This window comes from Pantherophis guttatus, chromosome 2 (assembly GCF_059756535.1).
Source record: "Pantherophis guttatus breed Tessera chromosome 2, ASM5975653v1, whole genome shotgun sequence".
Lineage (NCBI taxonomy): Eukaryota > Metazoa > Chordata > Lepidosauria > Squamata > Colubridae > Pantherophis > Pantherophis guttatus.
In genome coordinates this window covers 64,431,367-64,457,560 of record NC_142064.1, presented here as the reverse complement: position 1 = coordinate 64,457,560, position 26,194 = coordinate 64,431,367, and the positions used below count along the sequence as shown (strand labels likewise).

Sequence of the window (26,194 nt, the reverse complement as noted above, 5' to 3'; positions counted from 1 at the left end):
TATTCCTAATATGGTGCTAATATCCTGGGAAATAGCATTTCAAAAAAAAAAAAAAAAAGACACTGTATTATTGGCTTGTTCTCATGCTCCAGTGAAGAAAACTTGCTATTTGTACATTCAGGATACAGCTCAGGGAGACATGATACAAAACTCAACCAAAGAATTATTTTCACAATACTAAAACCATATAGGTCTAAATAAACGGACATCTTTGAACAGCCAAACAACAAACTTTTCACATTTTAACTATAAAAAGAATTTTGAATACATCAAAAATCTGACTTCAAGCAGGACTATCACTTGGTAAAATTCACTTGATTGATTTTTGTTTGTTTGTTCTGCTTTTCACTGCCCAGGAACAGCTGTTTGAAGAATCAAGACAGGTATAAGAAAGTATACTAGCTTGGAAATGTGCTTGATGGACTCCCACAAAACCTGGAGACTGCAAAGTGATCAGCTGAGGTAGGCAGTACCAAGAGAAAATAGAATGAGATTCTTTTAGAATCATAAGAAAAGACTTGAAATCTGAGCAGAGCACCTCTATTTACTTGCACTAACAAGAAAAGACTAGGAGCAACGTGGCACCTTGCAGGCTTGCTAGATGAGAGTTTTCAAAGGTATGTGTTGCATCATTAAAACAAAAACAAAAATTCCCCTGTCATTTTTCTGCTGCCCTCTCTAGCTATCTGCTGATGCTACCATATGCCACTTCTTCTAACAGGGATGATTTTCAATGGGAACAGCAAATACCAAACACGCTGGAGAAAGAAGAGGGACCAGCGTTCTTTTTATTAAAAAGTTTATACTTTTTTCCCAAAAAACTATGCTATAGACAGGCTTGAGATAAAACTGCAATAGATTATTTTCAGTTAGAGTGAAAACAGCAGCCGTTGCTTAGAAACTATAATCTTGGACTTTCTCTGCTTCATCGGAAAGCCAGTTACTCATTGGCAACTACCTAAAATTTTAAGAGTTTGCATGCCAGCAAAGCCACAAATACACACACACTGCCTCTCCTACTTCACCACCTTTGCATTGATAAAAGAGAGTAAACACTGACTCCCAGTTCCTTGTAGAAAAGGTGACTAGTGTTTACTGTACTATGAAGAATGAAAATAATAAAATACATGATCCTCAACTTCTATCCATGGAAAGGCTGAAATAAAAAATAATAATAATCACACGGTCAAAATCCTGCCCGCGATACTCCTTGTGTATCCCTGAAGTAATACCTGCCCGGCGAAAGTTCAACAGGTGCAACCTTTATCCATTCCGAAAACACTGCTTGAAGTTTGCTAAAGCGATTTGTTAACAGTAAAACAGGCTTGTATCTTTCGGAAAATAAAAGGCGGAACCTATTCAGAAGGACTTTTAACATCTTTACCTTTCAAGGGTGAGTGAAAAAGTAAAGGCTAAAACTTTTGGGGCTGGTTATGGCGCGCCTTTCCCCTTAGAGGAGGCAACAGCGACTTACCTGGGAATGAAGCCCGCCTCTTCCCCGAGCCGAAGCTCAAATTCCCGCCAGGCCTGGCTGGGACCCACCGCAGATCCCGTCGCCGCCGCACCGAAAGCGCCGCTCTCTTCCCCGGGGAGCTCCTCGCAGTCGCTCCGCCGCCTCTGCGGTTGAGCGACGCCGCGAAAGCCCCGAACGAACTCGTGGAAAGTGATGGCGCCGTCTCGGTCAGTGTCCAAGCGCTGAAAAATAGCTTCGGCCTCCGCCGGCCGGACCCTCAGCTCGGCGCAGAGCGAGCCGAAGTCATCGCGCTCGATCCGGCCGGAACCTTTCACGTCGCAGGCCAGAAAGAGCGAGCGGAGCCGGCCACCTTCGTCCAAGTCTACCTGCTCCCCCGCGGAGGAGCCCATCACACGGCGAGCGAGGGCGGCGGGCTCGTGGAGACGCCTCGACGGCTCCAAGCGGCGGGGAACCCCGATCCGGGAAGGAAAGACCGGCGACTCTCCGCGCCCGAATCCGTGCTTTTGCTGCCGGCTGCCTTCCAGGCCGCCCCTTCTCCGCTCCACCCCTCGAGAAGGAAAAGTTCTTCCCAAGAATTTCGCCCCAGCGCCCGCCCTGCCTCCCAGTGGAGAGAGCTGCTTTGAGAGCGTCCGCCCGGGCGCGACCGCCCTGCGGCCTGCCAGACGTATAGGAACGGGGAAGACGGGGCTGGTCCGTCACAGGTGTGAATTCCACTTCTGACGATTCTTTCCCCCGCGGCGCAGGTTTCTTTTGCGGCCCGCCAAGAGCGCCGCATCCTGGAAAGAGGCGGCTTGGCTACTTAGTCAAGGTTGACGACGCTAATTGACTAGGCGCCAAAGGAATGGCTATAGCCCCGAATCGAATGGAGCCTTTGCTACAGACCGATTCAACTGTGCTTAGCAGGGGGACAGGCGGCTGCCTTTCTGCGCCCCGGCCCCTGGCCTCCTTAATCCAGTAGGCTGCAGGCTTAAAAGCGGCCCTTAGATGACGATGTTCCCCTCGACACAGTTTTCTTCTAAATAAGCGGGCAGCAGGTCCTGCTGTTCACTGAAAGCCCCAAACTATAAAGAATTTAACTTGATAGTCCACTTAAATACACCCAGAAGCCAAGAATCACGTCAAGAAATAGGCATCAGTTTCTATTGTCAGCCAGGTTGTTCTTGGCTAATAGCAGTTTGGGTCACTTTAATTCTATTATTTTGGAGAAGGAAAACCATACTTTTGGGGGAAATCAAGCAGAGTCTTCCCTAAAAAAATATCTTACTGGTGGAAACACTTTGTGGCTGTCCTCCTACTTTTTCCCATAAAATTGCCATTTTAAATGCTTCTCTATGTGAAAAAAGCCTAGACCTCACCCCAGTGGTGAAATTCAAATTTCTTTTACTACCGGTTCTGTGGGCGTGGCTTGGTGGGCGTGGTGTGGCATGGTGGGTGTGGCAGGGGAAGGATACTGCAAAATTCCCATTCCCACCCCACTCCAGGGGAAGGATACTGCAAAATCCCCATTCCCTCCCCACTCGGGGGCCAGCCAGAGGTGGTATTTGCCAGTTCTCCAAACTACTCAAAATTTCCGCTACCGGTTCTCCAGAACCTATCAGAACCTGCTGGATTTCACCCCTGCTTCACCCCCAAGCTTGTGTAATTTCACAAGTTTCATGATACATTTATTTAACTTGGTTGGGATTACATGTTTTACATTCATAGTAAAAAAAACAAACACATATTCCTATCTGAGTTCATAAGTTAATTTTGGATAGTTGATTAAATACAACGAAATGTCATTCTGAAATGTGAGACCCAATCTTATGTACATTGGGGGTTGGGACAAGTTTCAGGAAATAGTGGCACTACAAATTGCAGCATCTGACCTTTCTGCAGTGAACACAAAATAAATCACCTGAGACTCTAGAAAAGGAAGTGGCATTTACTTGTAACACTGGTTTTGTGACGTTGAGAGTCATTAAGAATAACTAGAGAAAATGTTCTCTTGCCAGGCTTGTTTCTGGACACAATTCTGTTTAGCCATACTTTATCAAAAGTTACCTAAGATTGTAACACTGTGTTATCAGTGAGACACTCATTTTTTAAAAAAACATGTATTTTTATTTTAAAAATAGCCATTGCATTAAGATCATAGAGAAACTTACTGACACATTTATCTTAAATAATATAACCATCTGCTCTGATTCTTAGTATTTCACAATACAGGTAGTCTTCGCTTAGTGTCCATTCGTTAGTGAGCACTGAGTTACAACAGCACTGAAAAAATGGACTTGGAACCAGTCCTCAACCTTATGACTGTTGCAGTAGGAGGCAGTGTTCCTTGGTAGTGGTGTGTGCTTAGCAGAGAGAGGAAGAAAATGATGATTCCACCCGGGAGGATGGGAAGGTCCACTGGGATGGTGGCAGTGGCATACAGCAGCCTCTTCAGGCTGAAAGAGCAGAATTGAGGGAGAGAACATGGAGGGAGTAGAAGAAGTACTCCAAGGGGTTGGAGAATTGAAGTTCTGGGCTGGGATGGACCAAGTCAGGGATGGCTTGAATCTAGGTGTATCTTCACCAAACAATCCCAGGATTCGTTTTATGACAACAACTGGAACTGCTTTGTTTAGCTACAGATTTGTTAGTATGGACTTGGGTCATTGAGGACCACCTATATGCTGAAATGGAAATGAAGAGGCAGCAACCAAATGAGAAACAGTAATAAATAGACAGCTTATATCTAGTTGAATCCTTTTGCTTGTAGTATGGCCATGCAAAGTCACCTCTGGTGAGATAGGCAGCTATATAAGTTTGATAAATAAAATTTCATAAATGCTCAATTAGTACCATAAGGGGACAAATTCAAATTCTGATTCTGTGGTTTAAGCCCCATATGTCAGAGTCATTTTTATCTGGCCTTTATCATTTTTATAATAAATAAATAATAATAAATAAATAACTCAAGGTGGTGAACATAACTAATATTCCTTCCTCCTATTTTCCTCACAGTGAGGTGAGCTGAACTGAGAAAGTGAGTGACTGGCCCAAAGTCCTACTCACAGTATCTTGATTTCTAGCCCAGTGCCTGAACTACTAAAGAAAACTATATCAAAGGCCACGTTTCTCAAATAAAAGTAAGTCCAGCACAAAAACTCTATTTGATTTCATGTAATTAAATTGTAATTAAATTTACTTAAATGTTTTCTAATCAAGCATTTAATATAGATTACAATTAGATAGCATTTGAAGATCTCTGAGGGCCACATCCAAGGCTTTTAGGAGGCTCGTGCCATCCAAGAACCTCAATTTCTACACATGCACATACACATACCTCTGTTCTGCATTATTATTGATTGGATTGCCAATCCAAGCAAGTGGTAATAAAAGCCTTTTAAGTTGGGTTTTTTTTTTATGATGCCAATTTAACTTTTAAGATTTAGACATCATGTTTCATAGGAAAACAGAATGCTACAGATCAAAATTCCAAATAGATAAGACAAGAAATCAATAATTTCAATTGAGACACAATTTTTTATACTAACAGTAAGTAACTTTTTTACCCACATACACAGGACAGGATGTTCTTTGCTATGGCAACTAAGAGTTATGTAAAAGAAAACCCCTATCATTTTATGAACAAAACAATCTAGATAATTTAGGGACATTGTTTTTATTCTGGATCCTACTGATGTAGGAGCCACCAGTCCACCCCTAGAATAAAAGATCAGCAAACTCTGAAGAAGGAATATAGTAGAATTATATTAGCATGATCCACTATCATGATCTGAAAGAACAATGGAACTTTTTTCTTCCAAGTTGGTACTTTTTAATAAAGAAAACTTTCCCTTAGATTCCAAGCACTGCATCGCAACCCTTCATCGTTTTTGTTTTCCTGTTGGTCTTACGTAGATTCAGAAGCATAGAGCTGTAAATCAGACCTGGGCACACTTGAATTTTCCTACCCACCTTTAGCCACACAGGATGTTCTTTGCTATGACAACTAACAGTTATGCAACTAACTTCACGGCCCAATTGGTTCGGCCTTCCACAACAGTCTGAGTTTCTCATGTGGCCCTTGGCAAAATTAATTGCCCTCCCCTGCTGAAAATAAAAATCATCCCAGATTTCCATTTAATCTTTAATTAAAACAATATATTTTACAATTCTATCACTGGGACAGAAGTTTGATGCGTGTTAATGAAGATGATGTCCTTAGGCACATGGGATTCTGTTGTATCCCTCTAATTTAACAGCATAGATTTGGGGTACTTTCCAGCAGGAAAAGAAGTTACATAATTTAGGACGAAAGGCACTACTCAGAAATCAATTTTTGATACTGGAATCCTAGAATCAGAGAATATTAGATTTGGAAGGGAGCTTAGAGGTAATTATCAAATTTCCATAATAAAAGTGTTATCATGGCGACAGCATTTCTGGCAGATGATTCTTCAATCTCTTCTTGAATATCACTTGCACAAAGCCCATTGCTCTAAGACATTTACATTTCGTTGGTCTTCATCTCTTAACTCTAAAAAAAGCAATTTTTTGGTAATTTTCTACCCAATTCTGGTTCTATTCCTGTCCTCTGAAACAATAAAATACAAGATGTTGCCATTTAGTTCTCTATGGCTGCCGTCCATGTATATGGAAATAAGTATTCTATCTCTCTTAATTGTGTATTCCTATACTAAATGTAAGCATCTGCTTATATTTTTAATTTTTAATTGATGTCCAAAATTTTTATTATTTATTTATAAAGGATTGGTTTCTAAAATCATGATTATGGTATGATGATAAGGTAAATGTGATTATTACAGAATGTTTTGGAAAAGTTTCAGGTTTAAGAAACATCTTGTGGAGATACTAATTTAGCTTTATGAGATGAAAGGACTTAGATGATTTTCTTCTGAGGTAAGTAACATTCAGAGCAGAGATGGTTTCTGAGATATTTGAAATAACTGGGCTAGTCTTTTTAGTATAATCCAGGAAATTGAAAGATATCGAACAGCAAGATTTTGTATCCACTTGTGACACATAGTGTGCCGACGTTATCTGAAAATGCTGTGACCAAAGGTTATTGGTATACTCTTATCAAAAATTTGCATTTGACTCCCAAGAGAAATGCAACATTGTGGGAGGCTGATATTTATCTTGCCATAATGTTCAAGCCCTTTGCTTTGACTCTCTTCTTAAGATCAAATATGGTGTCATTTAGTGGTGTCACAGAAAATGCAGCTTACAAAACAGATGGTTCTTGATGTATTATTCAGGCAGCCAGTTTCCGCCTATGTAGGACTGGCATCAGTGTAGCAGCCAGAGGGACAACCCATGTTATTCAAGCAACTGGCAGAAAAAACATTCAACAAAAGACGATTTATTTTTATGAGCCATAGTGCAAGCAATGAAGGCAGAGCTCTCCGCATAAAAAAAGCAAAAGAAGGTTTTGTTCCAAAATATATTACGTAGGTATTGGTTTTAAAAGAGATATCAGTCAGAATGCAGCTCTAATTTAAATATCCAATATCTGGAGAGGTTAGATCTTCTGAGAACATCATGTCATTCAAATTTGGTGATGGTAGTTATATCATCAAAGAACTGGAAATATTTCTTGAAAATAGCTCTAACAAGATTTTCTTCATTTTAACTATTCCACAGATGACAAAGAAACACAAATAGGAAGCATTGGATAAAGGTACGTATCTACATTTTAACCACATAAAAAAAAATCATAGTCAAACTAAACTATTAATTAGACAACTACTGAAAGATTTGTCAGAGTTCTCACTCAGGTAACAACTTCACAGTTGCAATTGTCAGGTCATGAAATATTTTAACAGTTTTATTAACTTTTGTAATGGATTCCAAATCAGGTATAAAGCGGCAACCATATAAGTGAAGTATTTGCAGTCTGTTGGAATGAAAAAAGAACATCAGTAGAATAATAGTTTCACAATTGCCAAATTAGTGCACAATCACAATTATTGCACAACCACAGTTATGTTTTTTTATAATAATTAAGATGTTTCTTTTCTGTAAAATATATTGCAGAGTATGAGTACTGCAACATATATAATTCATAAAATACTGGTAGAATTTGAAGCAAATGAGAAACACTGGGCGTGTTTCTATAAGTAAACTGAACCTGCAGTTTTAATTTTGCTCTTATTTCTAGGAAACAGCAATGTGACATAAATAATAAACAGTGAGGTTAGCATTACAATATATCTAAAGAATGTATCACTATTGAGTGAAGTCAGTCATTCATTTGAAAAGAAACTTAAGGTTATTTCACTAAAACTATTAAATAAAACAAACAATAGATGATATTGGAAGCAAATTGCTCCAGAATTAATTATAGCACTCCATACTTGATTTATGTACACTAAATCACATCTGAGCATACACTGGTTCTTAACGTAAGTGTGAAAACACAGATGATTATTCTTTCGAAAATTAAACTCTACAGCTTAACAAAGCTTAAAAGTAATATCTTCAAATCATCCGCAAAACAACACAACAAATATCCTAAAGTTCTACCTTTATAAATATCCTTAAGTTACAAGAGTTGAGCAATCCAATTTTTAGACTTATACGTTATACAGGCTACAACCTCTTTCCTACCCTTTATTACACATTTTATCTATCTGGCTAACTTCCTGAAATATGGACCAGTTCCAAGAATTATCAGCAATGGGGAATGAAACTGCTCAACATGTTTATGCATAAAATATCCCTGGCATTATTTCTGCTGCCCTTTTCCTTATTAGCATAAATATTTGCTTTATTCCGTACCACATGTCTATCACATATACAATATATTTCTAACATTTATAAACTTACATTAATAAAGAATACTGGTTGTTCTCATTCACCTAATTTCGGCAATATTTTATAAATGAATCTATTGCAGTTAGATTTCTCATCAATTCTAAAGTGATATGCAGCAATAAAATCACCACTTTAGTAACAAAAGAATCATAACCACACCCTTTGAATATTAATTCAGTGTAACTTGAGATGTAAAGATATGGGTCTATAGTTAGTATAGTTGGTGACATCTACTGAAAACTTAAATCTGTTTACCTAGCAGATTTAAATTGTCTGGAAGTACAAATATTTTTCCCTCATGCTGGTTGGCTAAGCATAAAGATTAAAGCACTGAATAAATGCTTGAACAGGAAGCAGGTTCCAGTCTCTCTTGTTTTGAAATGTTATTTTTTTTCCAAAGCTAATGGGAAACTTCTGTAGGATAAAGTTCCAGTCCCAAGAAAAATCTTTATTGAAATAATGCTTGGGACCCAAATATACTCAGGATGTTACAAATGACCATCTATCCAGAAAAATAAAAAGGAAGGGACAGGAGGAAATAGACAACTTTCTGAGATCCTTGATGGGATAGTGAGTATAAAATATAAATACTGATAAATGAATATTTTGTAACTGGTCCTGCTAAAAACATCAGCCATTTAGTGAGAAATGTTCAAAACAGGCTGTCCAAATTCTAGGTCCTGCCAATAGTGCCCAAAGGTTAGGAATTTCTAATTTAGTTATTTAAAACAGGAGGGCATGCAATAAAATGTAAGGTGGAGCAGTCCTGTTAAGCATTGCAGCATTTCTCCATGCACTTTTCCTCGATATTTCAGTCCATTGCACCTCCATTTCTAACCTTGATTAGAATTTCCATTAATTTGCAGTGTATGGATGAAATTTATTTCTAAAGCTATATTAGCATTTATCCTTGAATATCCGAAAAATATGTTCTACCACAAATTTATCTAAACCTTTACTCAGACCATTAAAATTAAAGATATCATACATTGAAACAACAAATTTCATTAAGTAGGAACAGATTAAAACTACTTTGGCTTTTGGATGGAGTATTAGTACGGGACATAGGGATCCTATTCTTTTTCCCATATCTTTTTCATATAATATAATATAATATAATAAATCTTGGTCATAACCCCTGGCAGTTTCTTTTTTATTATTTTAAACATATCATATACTGAGGACTAAATAACACCGTTTATAAGCCCTAAATCTCTTGATTATTATGACCAATAATCCATAACATCTGGAGACCACCGGGCTATCTATCCTTACAACTTCATTTCAATAGTTAAAATAAGCTTGCCCTGCTTATTAACAAGTCACTGAAATGAAATAGTCTGAATTTTAGAGAGACTTTAGCATCAGTTTAAATTACACTCACCTTTTGCAGTTTTTACACAGTTTTGCAACTGCATCTAGAGAGATATTCCTGCAGAAACTAAGCTTCAGACACTCTAAGGTATTAAAGCAGAAATTAGCCAACAAGCAAACCCTGAAATCCAAGAACAAATTACATTATGCTTTTACTATAAGATTTGAAAAAAAGATCATTAAACAATTATCTTGGATATATTGTACAATATTAGGTGGGTCTATGTCCTTAATCATGAATAATTGCAGTGACATGGTAAAGAGAATGGTCCTGTTTTCTCTAATTAATTCATGGCATCTTTGGTTAGCTTAGATGACTATCACTTTATATACAATTTGTGATTTAAGATGATGGAAGAATAGCTCTGCCACCCAAGTGATCCTACGGCCATACATTTCTCCTTTTCTTTCCTTGGTTCATCATTGCAACTCTAGATCCCAGAACAAAAAGTAAGGCTTTACTTCTACTGCTAGCTAATCCTTCCCACTTTTGGTCCTACTCACTGAGAGCAGCTGAGAAAGGAGCCCCTATAAGCCAATCTCTGCATTACTATTGATGGGTGTGATGGCTGGTCTTCAAAGAAATAAAAGTTTCATCCATCATCACAAGTCACAAATTGAGCAGAAGGCCTTTTGCCCATGTTGGTTGGACACAGTGAACCTGTAGAAAAGATTCACCATCCTAAATGTCTGTTGGCCTTGCCTATGATATGACTGTTTGTGCCCACTACAAAAGAAGTAAGATGATATTTTGGCAAAACCTGTAGGTGTCTCTCCCATATTCATTGCATTCCTGGACAATGAACACAGTAACTAAGTAAACATAACAAATTACATTATGGTCATCACTGTCATCTTTTGTCTTCCAATTGGTAGATAATATCATATTTATCTTTAATGGCACTATGTGGGGGGGGGGGAAACCCCTTAATTTGTAATGCTTTATCTGTTAAGTCATAAAAGGACCTTTTGTTTAATATATATCTGTTACTTTGAAAAGTTATAAGGACACTAAAAAGATGAACATTCTTTTAACTAATAGAAATCTCATATACATTCAAATTTGCAAAAAGATATAGTTTTTACCATGTAAGTTGTGTCAGCTTCCATTTACTTAAAAGATTCATTGAAATATATTTGGGTCAAAGGGATTAAGTGGGGACTAAATTTAGCATACAATTATTTTTATCTAACTATATTGTGGACAGGAAAATACATATGCCTGGCATCTGCCCATACATATAAATTCATGCAATAATAGCACTGAGTGATATGTCCCACTGACTGATATAGTATTCTTAGCAGTGGCAATAGTTAAAAGATAATTCATCATAATGTTACATAAATTTAAAATCTCCCAAATCTTTATATCAACCAGTTTTGTCACATTTTGTATTTGTCGGGAAAAAAAATCTCTATATTAGATGAAACTTTTTACAAAAAAATTAAGCATAAGAAAATGCTTGCAAAAAGTCTGCATGTTAGGTAACTGGATACAAAAATGTCCATATCAGAAGTATACAGTATATTATGTTGTGTATGCATTTTCTTTCAAACCTTTTACTAAATTCACAGATAGATGCTGGTCAAAACTGGCTACTGATAAAATGAGAAAGTAAGCAAAGCTAATTTGAAGTTTTCAGGGGTCTAAGTGATCAGGGAATAATTTACATATAAGCTTCATAACAGCAAATAAGGAATGTATATGAGAATGAGTTCTGAAAACTTTTCAAACTGTGTTCCATTGAAAGCCAATAGAATTCTAGGGTAATGCAAACATCATCAAACTCCTACAATAATGTGTACAATGTTGTACTACAATCTATATCATTGCAATAAGAACTTCTAATACAGTGGCATTTAAATAGTTCATAGGAAAAAATAGTCATTAAAAAGGTGGTTGAATTAGGGCTGAACAAAAGATACATCAAATCAATCAGATAAAACTCAGATTAGCAATACAGGAATGTATTTAAGCAAGCTGAGAATCAAAATTATAGCTACCTAGAATACAGAGCTTAATGTTTTACAATTCAGGGAAATTGAAAATGTATTGGAAAATGTTCTTTGGTCTACTCTCCACTCTATATCTTACTTAATAGATCTTCAGACCACCACAGATGTTGAAATTCACTATACATATGGGCAAACTGGAGTGTTGTAGCAACTGATGCCCACTGTCCAGCCACAATATGGGGGTAAACATCTACCCACAAACCCTTTTAAAAACCAATGTTTACTTGAACTAATTTAGTAATAGCACTTTTTGTAGATTAACTGGCACTACAGGTCAAATGAAGTCAAACATGACTCAAATAAGTTTTCTGTACTACTTTCATGATGTTTTCCAAGTTTCCTATCAAATTTCTGTGAATTTCTTGTATTATCAGATCAAGAAATGAATATTAATCAGGAATCCATGTGCTCAATCCTTCAAAAGCCTTAGTCATTTTGTGTTTGAATTATTGCAACACGCTCTGCATGGGGCTACCCTTGATGAGCCCTTGGACGCTATAGCTGGTGCAGAATGCAGGATTGAGGGCAGGTCTTGAGGCCCCAAGAATGGCCCATGTAACACCACTGCTCTGCAAGCTGCACTGGCTGCCAGTTTCCTTCCAGGTGCAATTCAAGGTGTTGGTAATCACCTTTAAAGCCTTTCATGGCATGGGTCTGATGGGTTCACTTAACAACTATGATACTAACTTAACTGTTGTGATTCACTTAACGACTGTGGCAAGAAAGATAATAAAATATGGCAAAACTCAACAGCTGTTGAGCAATTTTGGGCTCAATTGTAGTTGTACATTGAAGACTACCTATACTGCTAGGAAAATTAAGTAATTTGTAAATATTCTTCTGTTCACTAACAAGCAGCAGTCCTATTTAAAGACTTCATTCATTTATTTATACCCTCAGCTTCCTTTTTATATAATCACTTGAAGTGACTTAAAACAATTTTTAACCAATAGTAGTATTATGCCACTGCTTGCACTGACAATTTAGTTAATATTAAATAGACTCTTAAGATCAGCCTTAATTTTTGTCATCTATTTTCTTTTTTAAATGTGCAAATTTTTTTACCAAATATCTTACCCTCTTTTGCTTGTTGCTGTGGAAGTCAAATCAAGATAAGAAACTTTATGGCAATTCCTTGCCAAAGCTTGAACTCCAATATCACTCACGTCTTTACATCCATTAACATCAAGGTACCTAAAAGGATGCAAAAAGCAGTAACCTGACACAGAAACTGGTTTCCTGTCTACATTGGGAGAGGGTGGGGGGGAGAAGGAGTTGCAGTGATAGTAAAAGAGGGGACACGCAGCTGGATCCAGGCAGTGATAACTGCTTCCTTGGAGGAGGGAAGCTTTCCTGCCGCCTTGAAGGAGGCCTCTCCTCAAGAAACCTGCCTTGGATCCGGCTGTTTTGAGTAATTTCCGTCCAGTCTCCAACCTTCGCTTTCTTGCGAAGATTGTTGAGAGCGTGGTGGCACGTCAGCTCCCAATGGCCCTGGATGAAGCGGAGTACCTCGATCCGTACCAATTGGGTTTTAGGCCCGGATACAGCACGGAGACGGCATTGGTTGCACTGGTGGATGGTCTCTGGAGGGCTCGGGACAGAGGTCATTCCTCTGTTCTGGTCCTATTAGATCTTTTGGCAGCTTTTGAAACCATCAACCATGGTATCTTGCTGTGGCGCCTCGAGGGGTTGGAAGTGGGAGGCACCGTTTTACGGTGGTTCTCTTACCTCGGGTCAGACGCAAGCGGTATTGGCAGGGGGGCAGAGATCGACCATGAGGCCCCTCACTTGTGGGGTGCCCCAGGGGTCGGTTCTCTCGCCCCTTCTGTTCAACATTTATATGAAACCCCTGGGGGAGATCATCCGTGGTTTCAGGGTGAGGTACCATCAGTACGCTGATGATACCCAGCTTTTTATATCCACCCCGAACCAGCCCAGTGGTGCCCTCAATGTGATGTCCCGGTGCCTGGAAGCGGTACGGGTCTGGATGGGGAGGAGCAGGCTTCAGCTTAACCCTGCCAAGAGTGAGTGGCTGTGGGTAGTGGCATCTTGATCCGAAGGAGAGGTTCCATCGTTGGCTATAGGGGGTGAAGTTTTACCCCCTGTAGACAGGGCACGCAACTTGGGTGTCCTCCTGGATTCACGTTTGAGTTTAGATATGACAACCGTGACAGAGGGACGCATGTTCAGATTCGTCTGGTGCGTCAGTTGCGCCCCTATTTGGACCGAGATGCCCTACGCAGTTACTCAGGCGCTAGTCACCTCCCGTCTTGTCTACTGTAATGCTCTCTACCTGGGGCTGCCCTTGAGGACCACTCAGAGGCTTCAGTTGGTGCAGAATGCGGCCGCACGGGTTGTGATGGGAGGGTCCCGATACTCCCATGTTACACCTCTCCTGCGCGACTTGCATTGGTTACCAGTTGCCCTCCGGGTGAGCTTCAAGGTGCTGGTGATGATCTATAAAGCCCTACATGGCTTAGGCCCAGGATACTTGTCGGACCATCTGCAGCCAGCAACGGCTTCCCATCGCCCGTTCTCACAGGGAGGGTCTTCTCCGGGTGCCATCGGCTAGACAATGTCGGCTGGTGGTCCGCAGCTTTCTCTGCGGTCGCACCCACTCTTTGGAATCAACTCCCCCTGGGGCTTCGGTTGGCTCCTGATCTTCGCACCTTCCACCGCAAATTAAGAACATGGCTGCTCACATCGACTAAGGGGTTTTTTGATTATTTTAATGGGTTTTAATATATGTTTAAACTATATATTTATACATTTATGTATTTATACTTAGGTCTTTTATGTCTTTTATTGGCTTTGTTTTTACTTGTTGTGAGCCGCCCTGAATCCTATGGAGATAGGGCGGCATATAAATTATATTAAATAAATAAATAAATAAAAGAACCATCAAGATACTGTCCATAATTTTAGCAAAATAAAGAAAACAACAGAGCCGAGGTGGCACAGTGGTTAGAGTGCAGTATTGCAGCTACTTCAGCTGACTGCTAGTTCAGCAGATCAGCGGATCAAATCTCACCGGCTCAAAGTTGACTCAGCCTTCCATCCTTCCGAGGTGGGTAAAATGAGGACCCAGATTGTTAGGGGGAAATATGCTATTTAGTGGCATATTTGGTGTAAGCCGCCCAGAGTCCTCGGAGAGTGGGCGGCACAGAAATATGACTAATAAAATAATAAAATAAAATAAATAAACAACTTTTTTTAAAGCAAAGCAACATAATTATTACACTAAGGGGGAGATAATACTCACAGAGATGTGCAACTATAGGATTTCTTATCTCTTCTTTGATTAAATAGATTAAAAATGAGTTTCAGAACAGGCTATCCTGCTAAACCCATACTTCATTTATTGAATACATGTTACTTGATTCTCTCTCAGAGTTTAAACTGTGATCAATAGTAACCACAACTCTATGACTTTCAGCTTCAATTATAACTAGGTTCCAGTTCTTTATTTTAAATTTATTATTAAAATATCAGAATGTTAAGAATCTAATACACTTTTAAATTTTGCTGTTTAAAACCATATACATTTGATAGCACAACAAAATATTAAGTAGTTGCCACAGAAATAGTGCTATCTAGTACAGCTTCAAGGACACTTTAATAATGCATTTGAGGCCACAAACAGCAAAAAAGCAAAACAAAATGTAACAACATAACTAAGGACGAAACATCACTGAAAATTATTTAAATAATACCAAAATATATAAATTCAAGGACAAGTGGATTTCTAACATATTATCTTACCTGATCCCTGGCAAATAACTGCTAATTTCAATTAGACTGATGTCAGTTATGTGAGCACACGAATTAAGAACCAAACAATCCAATTTAGGACACTTCTTCAAAATACAATGTACTAGAGAATCCCTCATCTGCAGCCCAAAACAAGACAAAAGCAAGAAATAAGCCAATGTGGAGGATTGTCTTTCAATAATAGAACAGAGCTATTCACTGCAAGTCAAGTTCCTTATTGCCAGTACGATAAGACCACCAGCTCCGGTATATTATTTATAGATTAATGTTCAATGTGTATTGGCATACATTTTCCCCATAACTCTTTTGAGTTTATATATAAGTCCACGCATGGTATTACTTTCCTAATCCTTTTAGGAAAGCAGAGGGTATAAGAACTTCTAAGGAGTGACTGATTCAAGAGTTAAGAATAGGGAGCCTAGATTACAGTGATTTTCTTCTTTTCTTGGAGTCAGTTCCATTCAGAGTTAGTAGGCACAAGCCCAAGAACCGTGCTTTGTAAGGGTTCCTTAGGACTTAATTGTATCTCCACTTCTATTTAACATCTGAGCAAGATTATCCCTATCAATATATGGATGACATACAGCTGTATATCTCAACTCTAGACTGAACTGATGATGTGGTTGGGGCCCTGTTCTAGAGACTGGATTCTGTTAGAATTCAGATAGGGAGGAAAAGGCTCAAGCCTAACCCTATCAAGTCTCAGTGCCTAGTAATACAAGAAGTCCCATTGCCAGTAATATTGGACAATGTTGTTCTGGATAGGGTTGCAGGATTACCTCAGACAGAATTTGTGTGTAACCGGAGGGTCCTCCTGACTCTTGCTTGAATTGCAAGTGACAGCCTTGGCAAGGAGGGCCTTTGCACAGATATCATAATTCATTATAAACATTCTGCAGTTAACTTATGTGATACCATTTGCAATGGCTTTCAGCTACAAATCCAGATAAAGCCTGGCATGACTTGGGTTCTGGATACCTAAAAGAGCACCTTGCTCCAAAGTCGCTGCTCAATCACTCACATCCTGGATTACCGCAGTGCATTCTGCATGGGGCTACTATCCTGGAAGAGTATTTGGAAGCTACAGCTGACATAGAAAGCAGCCCCATGGGTAGTTCTAGGAGCCCCTAGAGTGGTACATTTAACAGTGGCCTAGAATGGCCCCTACATTTAACAATGCTGCTGTACAAACTGTACTGGTTGCTGGTTTGCTTCCAAGTCCAATTCAAGGTGTTGATTATCATCTTTTAACCCCTTTATGGCATGGGTCCAGGATACCTGCAAAACCATCTCACCTGAATGGGATTGGCCCACCCCACTCATTCAAGCAGAAGAGGCATGCTGTGGACCCTTTTGTTAAAGAATTCTGTGGCTGGCGGGATCCAAGATAAGGACTTTTTCTGCTGTAGCTCCCATCCTGTAGTCTAGATTCTAGAACATCATGCTCCTCAAAGTGAGATCTACTCCCACCCTCTTCTCCTTTTGAAAGACCCTCAAACTGGCTCTGCTGATTGGTCTGGGCTCCTGATGAGAGCATCCCACATTGGAATTCATTAGTAGACTACAGAGAAGTTCCCACTCCCTACCCCATTGCATTCCAGTTTCTAACTCATCGAATTTATGTTAATTTTAATATTTAATGTTTTATATTTTGCTTTTATGATGTTGTAAGCCATCCAAAGTCACTTGACAGTAAGATGGGCGGCATATAAATTTAACAAATGAATAAATATAGTGGCAGGTTGGCCTCCTCTGCATCCAGTCTGTGTTTTAGCATCAGAAGAGGGGATACTAGGCTGGGAGAAAACTCATTTAGGACTTAAAAAAAAAAATCATTAGTATATTTTAGTCAATAAGCCTATTAAGTGTAAAAGATTTATTTCTTCCAGGGATTACTGAAGCTTCCCCTAAAGAAGGAAGTTTGAAAGTGGAAAATAATTGCCTAGGACTGTGGGGCCCAAGAATGACTTTTTAATTTCAGTGTATGAATTATAACATGTTTATACACAATTTGCACCTATTTCCATAATATTTTGTGAATAGTATGAATATTCATTTTAGTGTTCAGTTTCCAAACTTATATCCAGAAGACTGATTTATTTTTTTTAAAAAGCAACATAAAATCTCAGTATTTTTCTACACTGAGAAACCTATAAAGCCTTCAGTGGTTTACATTTTTAAGTTGTCAACCTTTGACATAATATGATAAATTGAACACAAGCAAAAAAGAAATAATTAACAGAGGGAAATGGGTGAAATAAATAAACAACTCTTACCATTTCAAGGCCTGTAACATTGAGGCTAGTAAGCTTTTGCAATGAATTTACCATTTGCACTAAACAGTCCTGCGAGATTCTATGAACTCTGCCAATATTCAGAACCTCTAGACCTGGACATTTAGTAGAAATTGATTTCAAGCATTTGTCTGTTATGGCTTGACAGCCAAACATTTCCAGTTTCTTAAGGCTAGAAAAGAACATAAGGAAGTTAGTAATATCCTTCAAATTAGCCATTCAAGTGTCATTCATTTTTTTTTAAGATAAGTGCTTATAGATAACATCACTCCCCAATTTTAACATGAGAAGCATATGAAAACGAAATATGACATTACTGATATTATAATATCTTGGTCTAAGTCTGAACATGTTATTGATAAATTAATTGATAAATTAAGCATGTAGGATTAACTATATTTTTGTATTGTAGCTGATTTCAGAAAGCACACGCTTCTTATATGATTTGATATAGCACACATGGGATTATTTATTTGGCAATTTGAAATTACCTACATGAAAAGAAAATAAGAACATATGTAAGAATTCTAGTAAATTGCAGGAATCCTGTTAACTACAAACAATTCAAAAAAATGCCCTCCCCTTCAAAATAGGCCTCTCTGTGGAATTTCTCCAGTGAGTGATAAAAGTTGAATTGGCCATATCCAACAGACAAAATGAGACAGAAAAAAAGAACAATTTTGCAGTCTTTGGTTAGGTGATACATTTAACATAGAAAATAAATAGTTTTTAGGGCCTTGAAGCATCAGCATATAATTGTTGAAATCTTGGGCTTGGCACAAGATAAAGCCAGCGTCATTCGATCAAGGAACAAAAAAGTGGCTTGCCAGGATATTCTTGGGCCAAAATAAACCGCAAGTGACAAATTAGCCTTAGAAATTTGGGAATTGTTATTCAACTCAGACCCATTAAATAGCCTCAGACTAGTAACTGTCAGCCTCAGTTCATTTTCCTGCCAGATCATATATTGATCTATCTTACAAGGTTGCACAGTAAGTTCTAAGAAGCACCTAGGAAAAATGATACAGACACTTTTCTACCATTATTAAAAATTCTCCTCTGTGTTTTCAGCCCAGATGCTAGTTATTCCTGCTTCTTCTCTTCACTGTTTTTTAGAGCTTTCAACAGACATTTATTCTGCTCAAAGGTGGGCTCTGAACAGTATGAAGAGTTGTCCACTAGAGAAGAGTAAAAAAAAATTCTAAAGGGCAGTTCATCATAACTAGAAAAGAAAAAAAGATTGTGTACAGTTTGTAGGAAACGAAAAGTCACATTGGGAGACTCTGGTTACAATCTGTTAGGTAACCAAATGGAAATATAAACATTTGGTAAAGTTTGCACTGTATTTGGTTTTATATAAATATTTTTATTCAAGTAGATAACATATATTATATAGTTCAAATTAACCATAAAGACTAACTGTAATTAAATGTTTTGTTTGTTTGTGTGTAGATAAAGATAACTTGTACAGGGCGAAAGAAGTTAACTGTCTATCTCAGGCAAAGATGCAAATCTTATGTAGGTGAATACACATGAAAATAAATAATGAAATAACACAGTCATTTGCCTTCAGCTTCATAAAGTTTAAATCAAGAATGAGATATGATTTTGTTTTCAAAAATAATAAACCAGAGTCTATGTAGTTATCACATCAACTTATGATTTGTTCCAAAAAACAAACTATAATTTTAATCTTGAAGTGAATATGCGTACAGTACTATGTTAAGACAAGAAATCAAGGAGAAGGAATTATGGCTTTTTTTTTTTTTTTTGGTGAACTCTGCATATCTGTTGTACTTATTACAAGACCTAAATTCTTAAGGCATTCCGCGATAAAAATGCAAAATAATAAATAAGGCATTCATAAGGTTTTGTTTTCTCTTCTGAGACCAGAATTTATTTAAAGTACTGCAAGTTACAACCTTTTCTTACAGTATATTAAACAATATAATACATTACAAACAATATAATACATTACACAGAAATAATGTAGTATTGAAGCTTTTTTTGTCATTAAGCAGGCCAAACAATCAATACATACAAGTTCAAATTACTACAAAGTGCTTGAATGATGGCAACATGATTAACTTAAAATAAGATTTCCAACATTTGCCATCATTACTTGTAGTGTTTGTGGCATGTTTATATTTCTTCCTGGAAAACAATTTGCAGTATGCAAATGTTAGTGGTATACAGCTAAAAAGTGAGATGACTGGAGCAATCATTGGTTGTACATCAGCTGATGACAGCAGTGAAGATGTTTATGATTAAATGAAAGAAGGGCTTACCAAAGTTGCTGACAATGGAGGCAACTATCTACAAAGAAGACAATTAAAAATGCAGGAGAGAATCAGAAACAAAAGACAGGACATTCTCTATTGTTGGAGCTCAGATAAAGCTTTCTGAGAAGATTCTACATCTGAGCCTTCAAGAAAAGAGGCACTGCAGAACAAAAGATAGGATATAGATTTTTGAAAGGCAGAGAGGATGCAGTAGCACTTCTCAAGAAAATAAGGAAAAAAACTGATGGTGTTACCTGGTTGGATAAGGAAATATCTTCAAGAAAACAAACGAGCTTTAGAGAGCACCAGGGACCCCACAGTTCAACCCTGAGTTACAAGTACTCTTCTACCATAAAAAGCATTCTTCTATCATAGAAAAAAGTTATAACTGATCTGTTGTTATAAAGAACTGAAACAAGCATACTATATGTTAACAGGATCAGTGAGCTTGTGAAGTACTGTATGTTAATTACCAGGAGTAAGAATCAGGAATCTGAAAGAACTTCCGAGATTTAGCGAGTTCACAAACAATTGTTATTTCTCCCAAGCTGTACATACAGGGACATTTGTACAGCTATAATCGTATCATAATTTAAAAGATAAGGAAGGGATTTCAGTAATCTAGTCTTTTCATTTATTCATTTATATCCTCATTTATTCAAAAGGAATCCACAGAAAACACTTCAAAAAAGATATGTGAATGACATGGTGTCCAAGAGAGAAAGGTTTGTGGGATCACCATCTGAATTATCTAGATAATGGACTATTGAAACACTATGCACTGTTATCCACAAAGATTAGTAAAAGTAGTTTAAGCATAGTAAGCTATGTTTTTCTGTTGCAATAGCAGGGCCTTTGAAACTACTTAATAAAAAAATCAGAAAGTTGTTTTATAAAATTTGTGACCTAGGTCTAAGCACTAATGTTCAGATTACGGGAAATAAAATAAGATGAATGTAGTAAAAGAAAGCATAGTAAGAATAACTGAAACTTGGGTCATATGACTTCTATAACTAGAACAGAACTGAAAAACATAATTTATTCAAAAGGAATTAATAGAAATATTAAAAGACAGTTGTAGGTTAAAAAATCCATATCTCCTCAGAAACCCAAGGAGTGAATTTAGTGATACTACACTATACTGGATTAAAATATATGGAGGAATGAACAAAAGTAATACTATTACTGATGATCACTATCACCACACAAGCACAACGAAAAGATGTCTGTGATATAAAAATAAACTCTAGAATTTTCAAAGATACATAGAATAATTGTGATGGGGGATTTTTAATTACCCTAATTTATGCTGGTCAAACATTCTCTACAAAATTTCTAACTGACCTTGTTGACGATTTAATTATTAAAAGCTGGGAATAGGCACAAAAGCACAGTATTGGGTATTCTTGATACTTAGCCATGACAGGATTTCTTTGCTTGGATGTATTAAAATGAAAGCTAACCAGTCATTGGTCAAGGATGGTTTTCTTTAGCATCCTGCAAAAGTCTGGACTCAATTAGAAAGATCTGTGTGTTCTGGGTTTAAATTCATGGGTTTGACTTTTGTCCTAAGTACAATTGCCAAGCATAGTTAACCACGGCCACACATTGGAAAGGGTTATTTTTATAATAATAAAATTATTATAATAATAAAATTTTATAATAATAAAATTGTGGTTTTGGCAGCAAAAATATAAGTCCAATTTTATAGAAATTAGGAAATGTCTTGTGCACCCTTCTAAATGAAAGCAATGATGATGCAACCACCTTGTACTGAATTTTGATTCACAATTTTAGTTGGCATATACCTTACCTTTTTCCATGCTTTCCAATCAAGGCCATTACTGATTCATTCGTAATCTGGCATCCATTAGCAGAAAAACACTGTAAACTAAAGGAACAGTAGCAATTGCAATTGCAAGCAATTACTTGCATTTATAATATATTAAAGTATTGTACAATTTAGTTGATTTGAGCCTGCTTCTTATATTGTAGATGTTGACTTTCTGATGTGCAGGAAAAGCTGAGGAGCAAATTTCACACATCTATCTATATATAAGAATTATTTTCCTGTCAATCCTCTTAACTCTCTTTAGTTACTTTTATACAAGTATCTTCTTCTATAATGTATCAGATTTTCTTACAATGAGTATGTTCTGATTAGGAAACTATAATATAAGATGTGGTTTTAAATATAGGCTCCTGTACTGATCTCATTTATTTTTCATAGTAAATGAAACAATATGAATACTGACCTTAGAATATTGCAGATATTCATCATGCTAAATTATAATGTGACTTGTTTTCATCTTAGCAGATTTAGGGAATCATACATTACAATTTTATACCATGTGTGAATCAAGCCAAATAACTTTTCAACAAGCAGGATTTTTAAAAATCTTGGCTTAAAGACCAATACATGAATTCAGTCAAGTTGAACCAAAGTTTAGTTTCTATAAAATTAACCATGATGCAGGTATATCTAGTTAAAAGTCAGTCCCACCTTAATCAATAAGCTTCCTCTGAAGTAGATACTACAAGTAGCACAGCTTAAAATTCCATAATTTGATATTGTGCTTTAATGAAAAATAAACAATTATCTTTTACTGGATTAACTACATTTAGGAAAATCAGTATGGATGCTTGTAATTTTTGCCAAACCTATTAACATTAACATAAACTAAACACCTTTCAATTTAAATCCTAACTTTCCCTCATTTCAGATGATGAATGCCAATGGAGAGATGTCCAACATTGGATATTGAAGGGGGAGGGGAAAGGAAGCTTGCACCAACAGATATTTTTATTGTTGTTTATTTATTGCATTCCTGGTTATAAATAAATACAAATCAAAACAATTTTAAAATGGCAGACCACATTGAGGAGTAAAGATGGCAAAAATGACCAAAAAAAGAAAAAACTCTGACAGGAACAGGAAGAAATAAATTGCCAAAGGGGACTTCGCTCATCTTTGCAAAAGATCAGGGCAGAGCCAGGTTTTTAAGGCCCTTCGAAACACCAGCTAAGTGGGGCTGTCCAGAATTTGGGAGTGACCTCATCCCAAAGGGCAGGCACTGAGAAACCATATTTATAGGGTTTCAATACATAGTATGGTTTAACTTAAGGAGTGTGCCAATCCTGCCAGATCAAATTGGCGAAGCAGATAATGTGGAAGACAAGTGGCCCCTCAAGTAACCAAGCCCTATGTCATGTCAGCTTTTATAGGTAATAACTAGCACTTGGAAACAAACTGGCTTGTACAGCTCACAAAACAGATATGTTAAGATATGCCCAACTCTGCCTGCCCTGCTGCATTTTAGACCATCCTTAAGCTTCCTGATGTCTTCAAGAGAAGATCTCATGCAGAGAGTTTTGCAGTAGTCAAGCCATGAGGTCATCATGACATGAGTGAATGGAATCCTCAGGGAAAACACCCCAATTAACAGAAATAATAAAAGGGCAAGGAAAAACAGAGGAAAATTGAAACAACAATAAATTGCCATAAATTACTAATGTTTTATGGAGAGAACAGAACAATGTGATGAGTGAAGCAGAAGTATTCTAATAAAAAGCAGGGCAGGGCATTCCAAACTGCAAGAAAATCCTATGTAATCTTAGATATGCAATTGGCCTTTCCCATTGTTTTACAACTGATTGTACAAAATGGTGGTAAAAGTATTTGGAGACAAAGACATTTTCAGGAATTTATTTTTTTAGATACCTTCTAGAACCTTTGACTAGGGCATTGAGTCCAAAATCAGTAGCTCCTGTCCAACTTATATCTATAACTGCCAAGTTATGGCAAAAGGTGCTTGCATGAAGCAGAATCCTGTTCCCTTTATATCCAGAACCACTGCAGTTTTTTATATTCAGTTCCTAAGTACAAAACAGGAGGGGGGGGGAGAAATTGCAATGAATTGAATGAAACAATAATTTTTATTAGTATTCCTTATACATCAATCAGAATCATTTATTGTTTATTTTAGGGCAGTGCCACACTTCAGTTGTAAAGCAAAAAGGGTACTTGGCAGTTGTAAGCTTAAAGCAGCTGCTTCTTTTCCTGGAATCTCACAACTGTAATGTGACCCTGGGAAAAATGTGTTTGGTTTAAGAAATTGCTGTAAGATGCTCCATGCAAACCTATGTATTCTCTAAATCATCCCTTGAATCTAAAACATCCACCCAATCCCTATTGTTTATGTTTACAACAGGTTAGAAAAAAACAGTGTTTATTATAATAAGCTTCCTTTCAAATTAAATTCTAGACAGTTTTTTGTAATAATCAAATCAAAGAATTGAAAATTCATAAAGATTTTCAGATTACATTACTATTGCTTTAACTTCATGTTTTGTGTCTCACGGCAACATTTCAACTCTACATAGTTTATGAGAGACAAAAAGAAAGGAGGGAAAGGTGGGGGAGATACTGTATCTGCAGTTTTTAATATGTTTTTGTTCTTTCCATTTTTTCTGTCAGCTTCCATCATCATTTCTCAGAATGTTTCTACTGCAGGGATAAACAAAAGCCCCCTCTTGATCTCAGTAGCGCTAACAATATATAATTTTGGAATGAGTCAGGAAGACACTGTCTTGCAAAATTTTAACAATAAACCAAACATTGCTTTTCTTTTTAATTTGTATTTATTCTATTTATAATGTTATTAATTTCTAAGCTTCCATTTTGTAGTTTGATAAATGTACCGTCTGTTATAATCTTTTAATAAGAAAATAGCCTCTCCTGGACTTTTCTCATCTTAAAATGCCATCTGAACATTAATAAATCTGACTGGGATACTGATACTAGATGGGAGATGACAAATGACTCATGTAAAAAAACATTTCTTGAAATAGAAACAGGGTTAATTAATTTGAGTTTAAATCTTGGGGTTTCTAGCTTGACATCTTGGATTGATTGGATTTCATTTTCCAATCTCAAAGAAAAAACTATTTTTTGGATAGGTACCACCACTACCTGCTAGATCTTTCCAATTCTGGATCAGGCAGTGGGGCATGTTAGAAGAACTACATGTTGACCAACATACTTCCAGCATGAAGATAAAATAAGGGCATACCTGGAGATAATTAAATTAATTTACTCTTTTTGCAAGAGAAAAGCATGGAGAAAGAACAAATACTGCCTTACTCCATATATATGACCTCTTGGGATGACCTCAACAGAAAATTAGGTCAACATCTAGCTCTCATTTCTAATACCACATTCTAAAATTATATTGCTTATAGCAGACAGCCAGTTTGTTATCATAACATCCTGAATTACAATTTTTACAAGTAGGTTACTCATTATTGTTCCGGATCTACAGTCAGAAAAATTGAAATCAGCCATTCTGGTCTTATTGTGAAATATGGAAGCGTTACTACAAGCGTTACTACAGAATTACCTTTTTATCTATCAAGATGTCTTATGAGCTTGTCATAGATATCCTTTTGTTTTTAATTTGATTTTGGAACCATTTGTTTGCCTTATTAAACAAAGGGAAGATATGCTCAGTATAACAAGTGGACTGAATGCAAGCTGTTATTAATGCAGATGGCATACTATGTCTTATTGATAATTACACTGTACATAAATTACTTATATTATACAATGCTAGTAATTTATCAGGTTATTCAATACACTGGGAGAAATTTCATATCTCCTATGGGCAGTATGTGTATGAAAATTTGTAAAAAGTAGAGTTCTTGCTTTTTGCTTGAATATTTTAAACCTCTGGGAATAATAATTCCAAGGAACTTGTAGAAGAGCAGGTAGAGCTGGGGGCAGAGTTAAGCACATCATCCGCTTAGAGTCACTGCTTTCCCACAAGCGCTCTAAGTCCAACCCCTCTCAAATTCCATTGATCTTTATCTGGCACCAATTTAGAGTGGAACTTTAGTTGACCAGATTAATGTCAGGAGCAAAGAATCGGGACCATTCACAAGGTTGCAGCACAGAAGATGTATTCAAGGCTATACACAAGAATCTGGTGTGGTCAGCTTTATATTTAGGTCAAATATAACATGTATGAGTGAACTCACGGCCCTGAGTCCTTCGGGAGAAGGGCGGTATAGAAATTTAATAATAAATAAAAAATAAATAAATAAAGTTCTGTGCATATTTCTCTCTTCCTTATAGTCCTTGGAGCTTTAAAATTTTTACATAAGGTATGCTATAG

General features: G+C 37.1%; 2 protein-coding genes and 2 long non-coding RNA genes across 5 annotated transcripts in view; 2 read left to right on the top strand and 2 right to left on the bottom strand.

Moving 5' to 3' along the window:
• The window catches only part of RASEF (RAS and EF-hand domain containing), a 35,377-nt gene extending 33,234 nt beyond the window's left edge, over window positions 1-2,143 (bottom strand). The window contains exon 1 of one of the 2 annotated variants that reach the window (XM_034410170.3): window positions 1,475-2,143. In XM_034410170.3, the coding sequence (XP_034266061.2) occupies window positions 1,475-1,863 (389 nt within the window). In that variant the 5' untranslated portion in view covers window positions 1,864-2,143. The remainder of the gene's footprint in view (window positions 1-1,474) is intronic. The other variant, XM_087886092.1, reaches the window with a different exon arrangement.
• LOC117661410 (uncharacterized) lies at window positions 2,033-8,769 on the top strand. Its single transcript, XR_004589993.2, has 4 exons — window positions 2,033-2,175; window positions 4,466-4,590; window positions 7,112-7,148; window positions 8,685-8,769. It is a non-coding gene; the product is annotated as an uncharacterized LOC117661410 (long non-coding RNA).
• The window catches only part of LOC117661406 (uncharacterized), a 39,948-nt gene continuing 20,568 nt past the window's right edge, over window positions 6,815-26,194 (bottom strand). Inside the window, exons 7-13 of the mRNA XM_060690556.2 lie at window positions 23,743-23,897; window positions 21,835-21,912; window positions 17,722-17,911; window positions 15,437-15,564; window positions 12,752-12,868; window positions 9,669-9,779; window positions 6,815-7,364 (exon numbers count right to left, since the gene is read on the bottom strand). Of these exons, the coding sequence (XP_060546539.2) occupies window positions 7,238-7,364; window positions 9,669-9,779; window positions 12,752-12,868; window positions 15,437-15,564; window positions 17,722-17,911; window positions 21,835-21,912; window positions 23,743-23,897 (906 nt within the window). The 3' untranslated portion in view covers window positions 6,815-7,237. The remainder of the gene's footprint in view (window positions 7,365-9,668; window positions 9,780-12,751; window positions 12,869-15,436; window positions 15,565-17,721; window positions 17,912-21,834; window positions 21,913-23,742; window positions 23,898-26,194) is intronic.
• On the top strand, window positions 8,765-24,648 carry LOC148115138 (uncharacterized). Its single transcript, XR_015732232.1, has 2 exons — window positions 8,765-8,854; window positions 24,499-24,648. It is a non-coding gene; the product is annotated as an uncharacterized LOC148115138 (long non-coding RNA).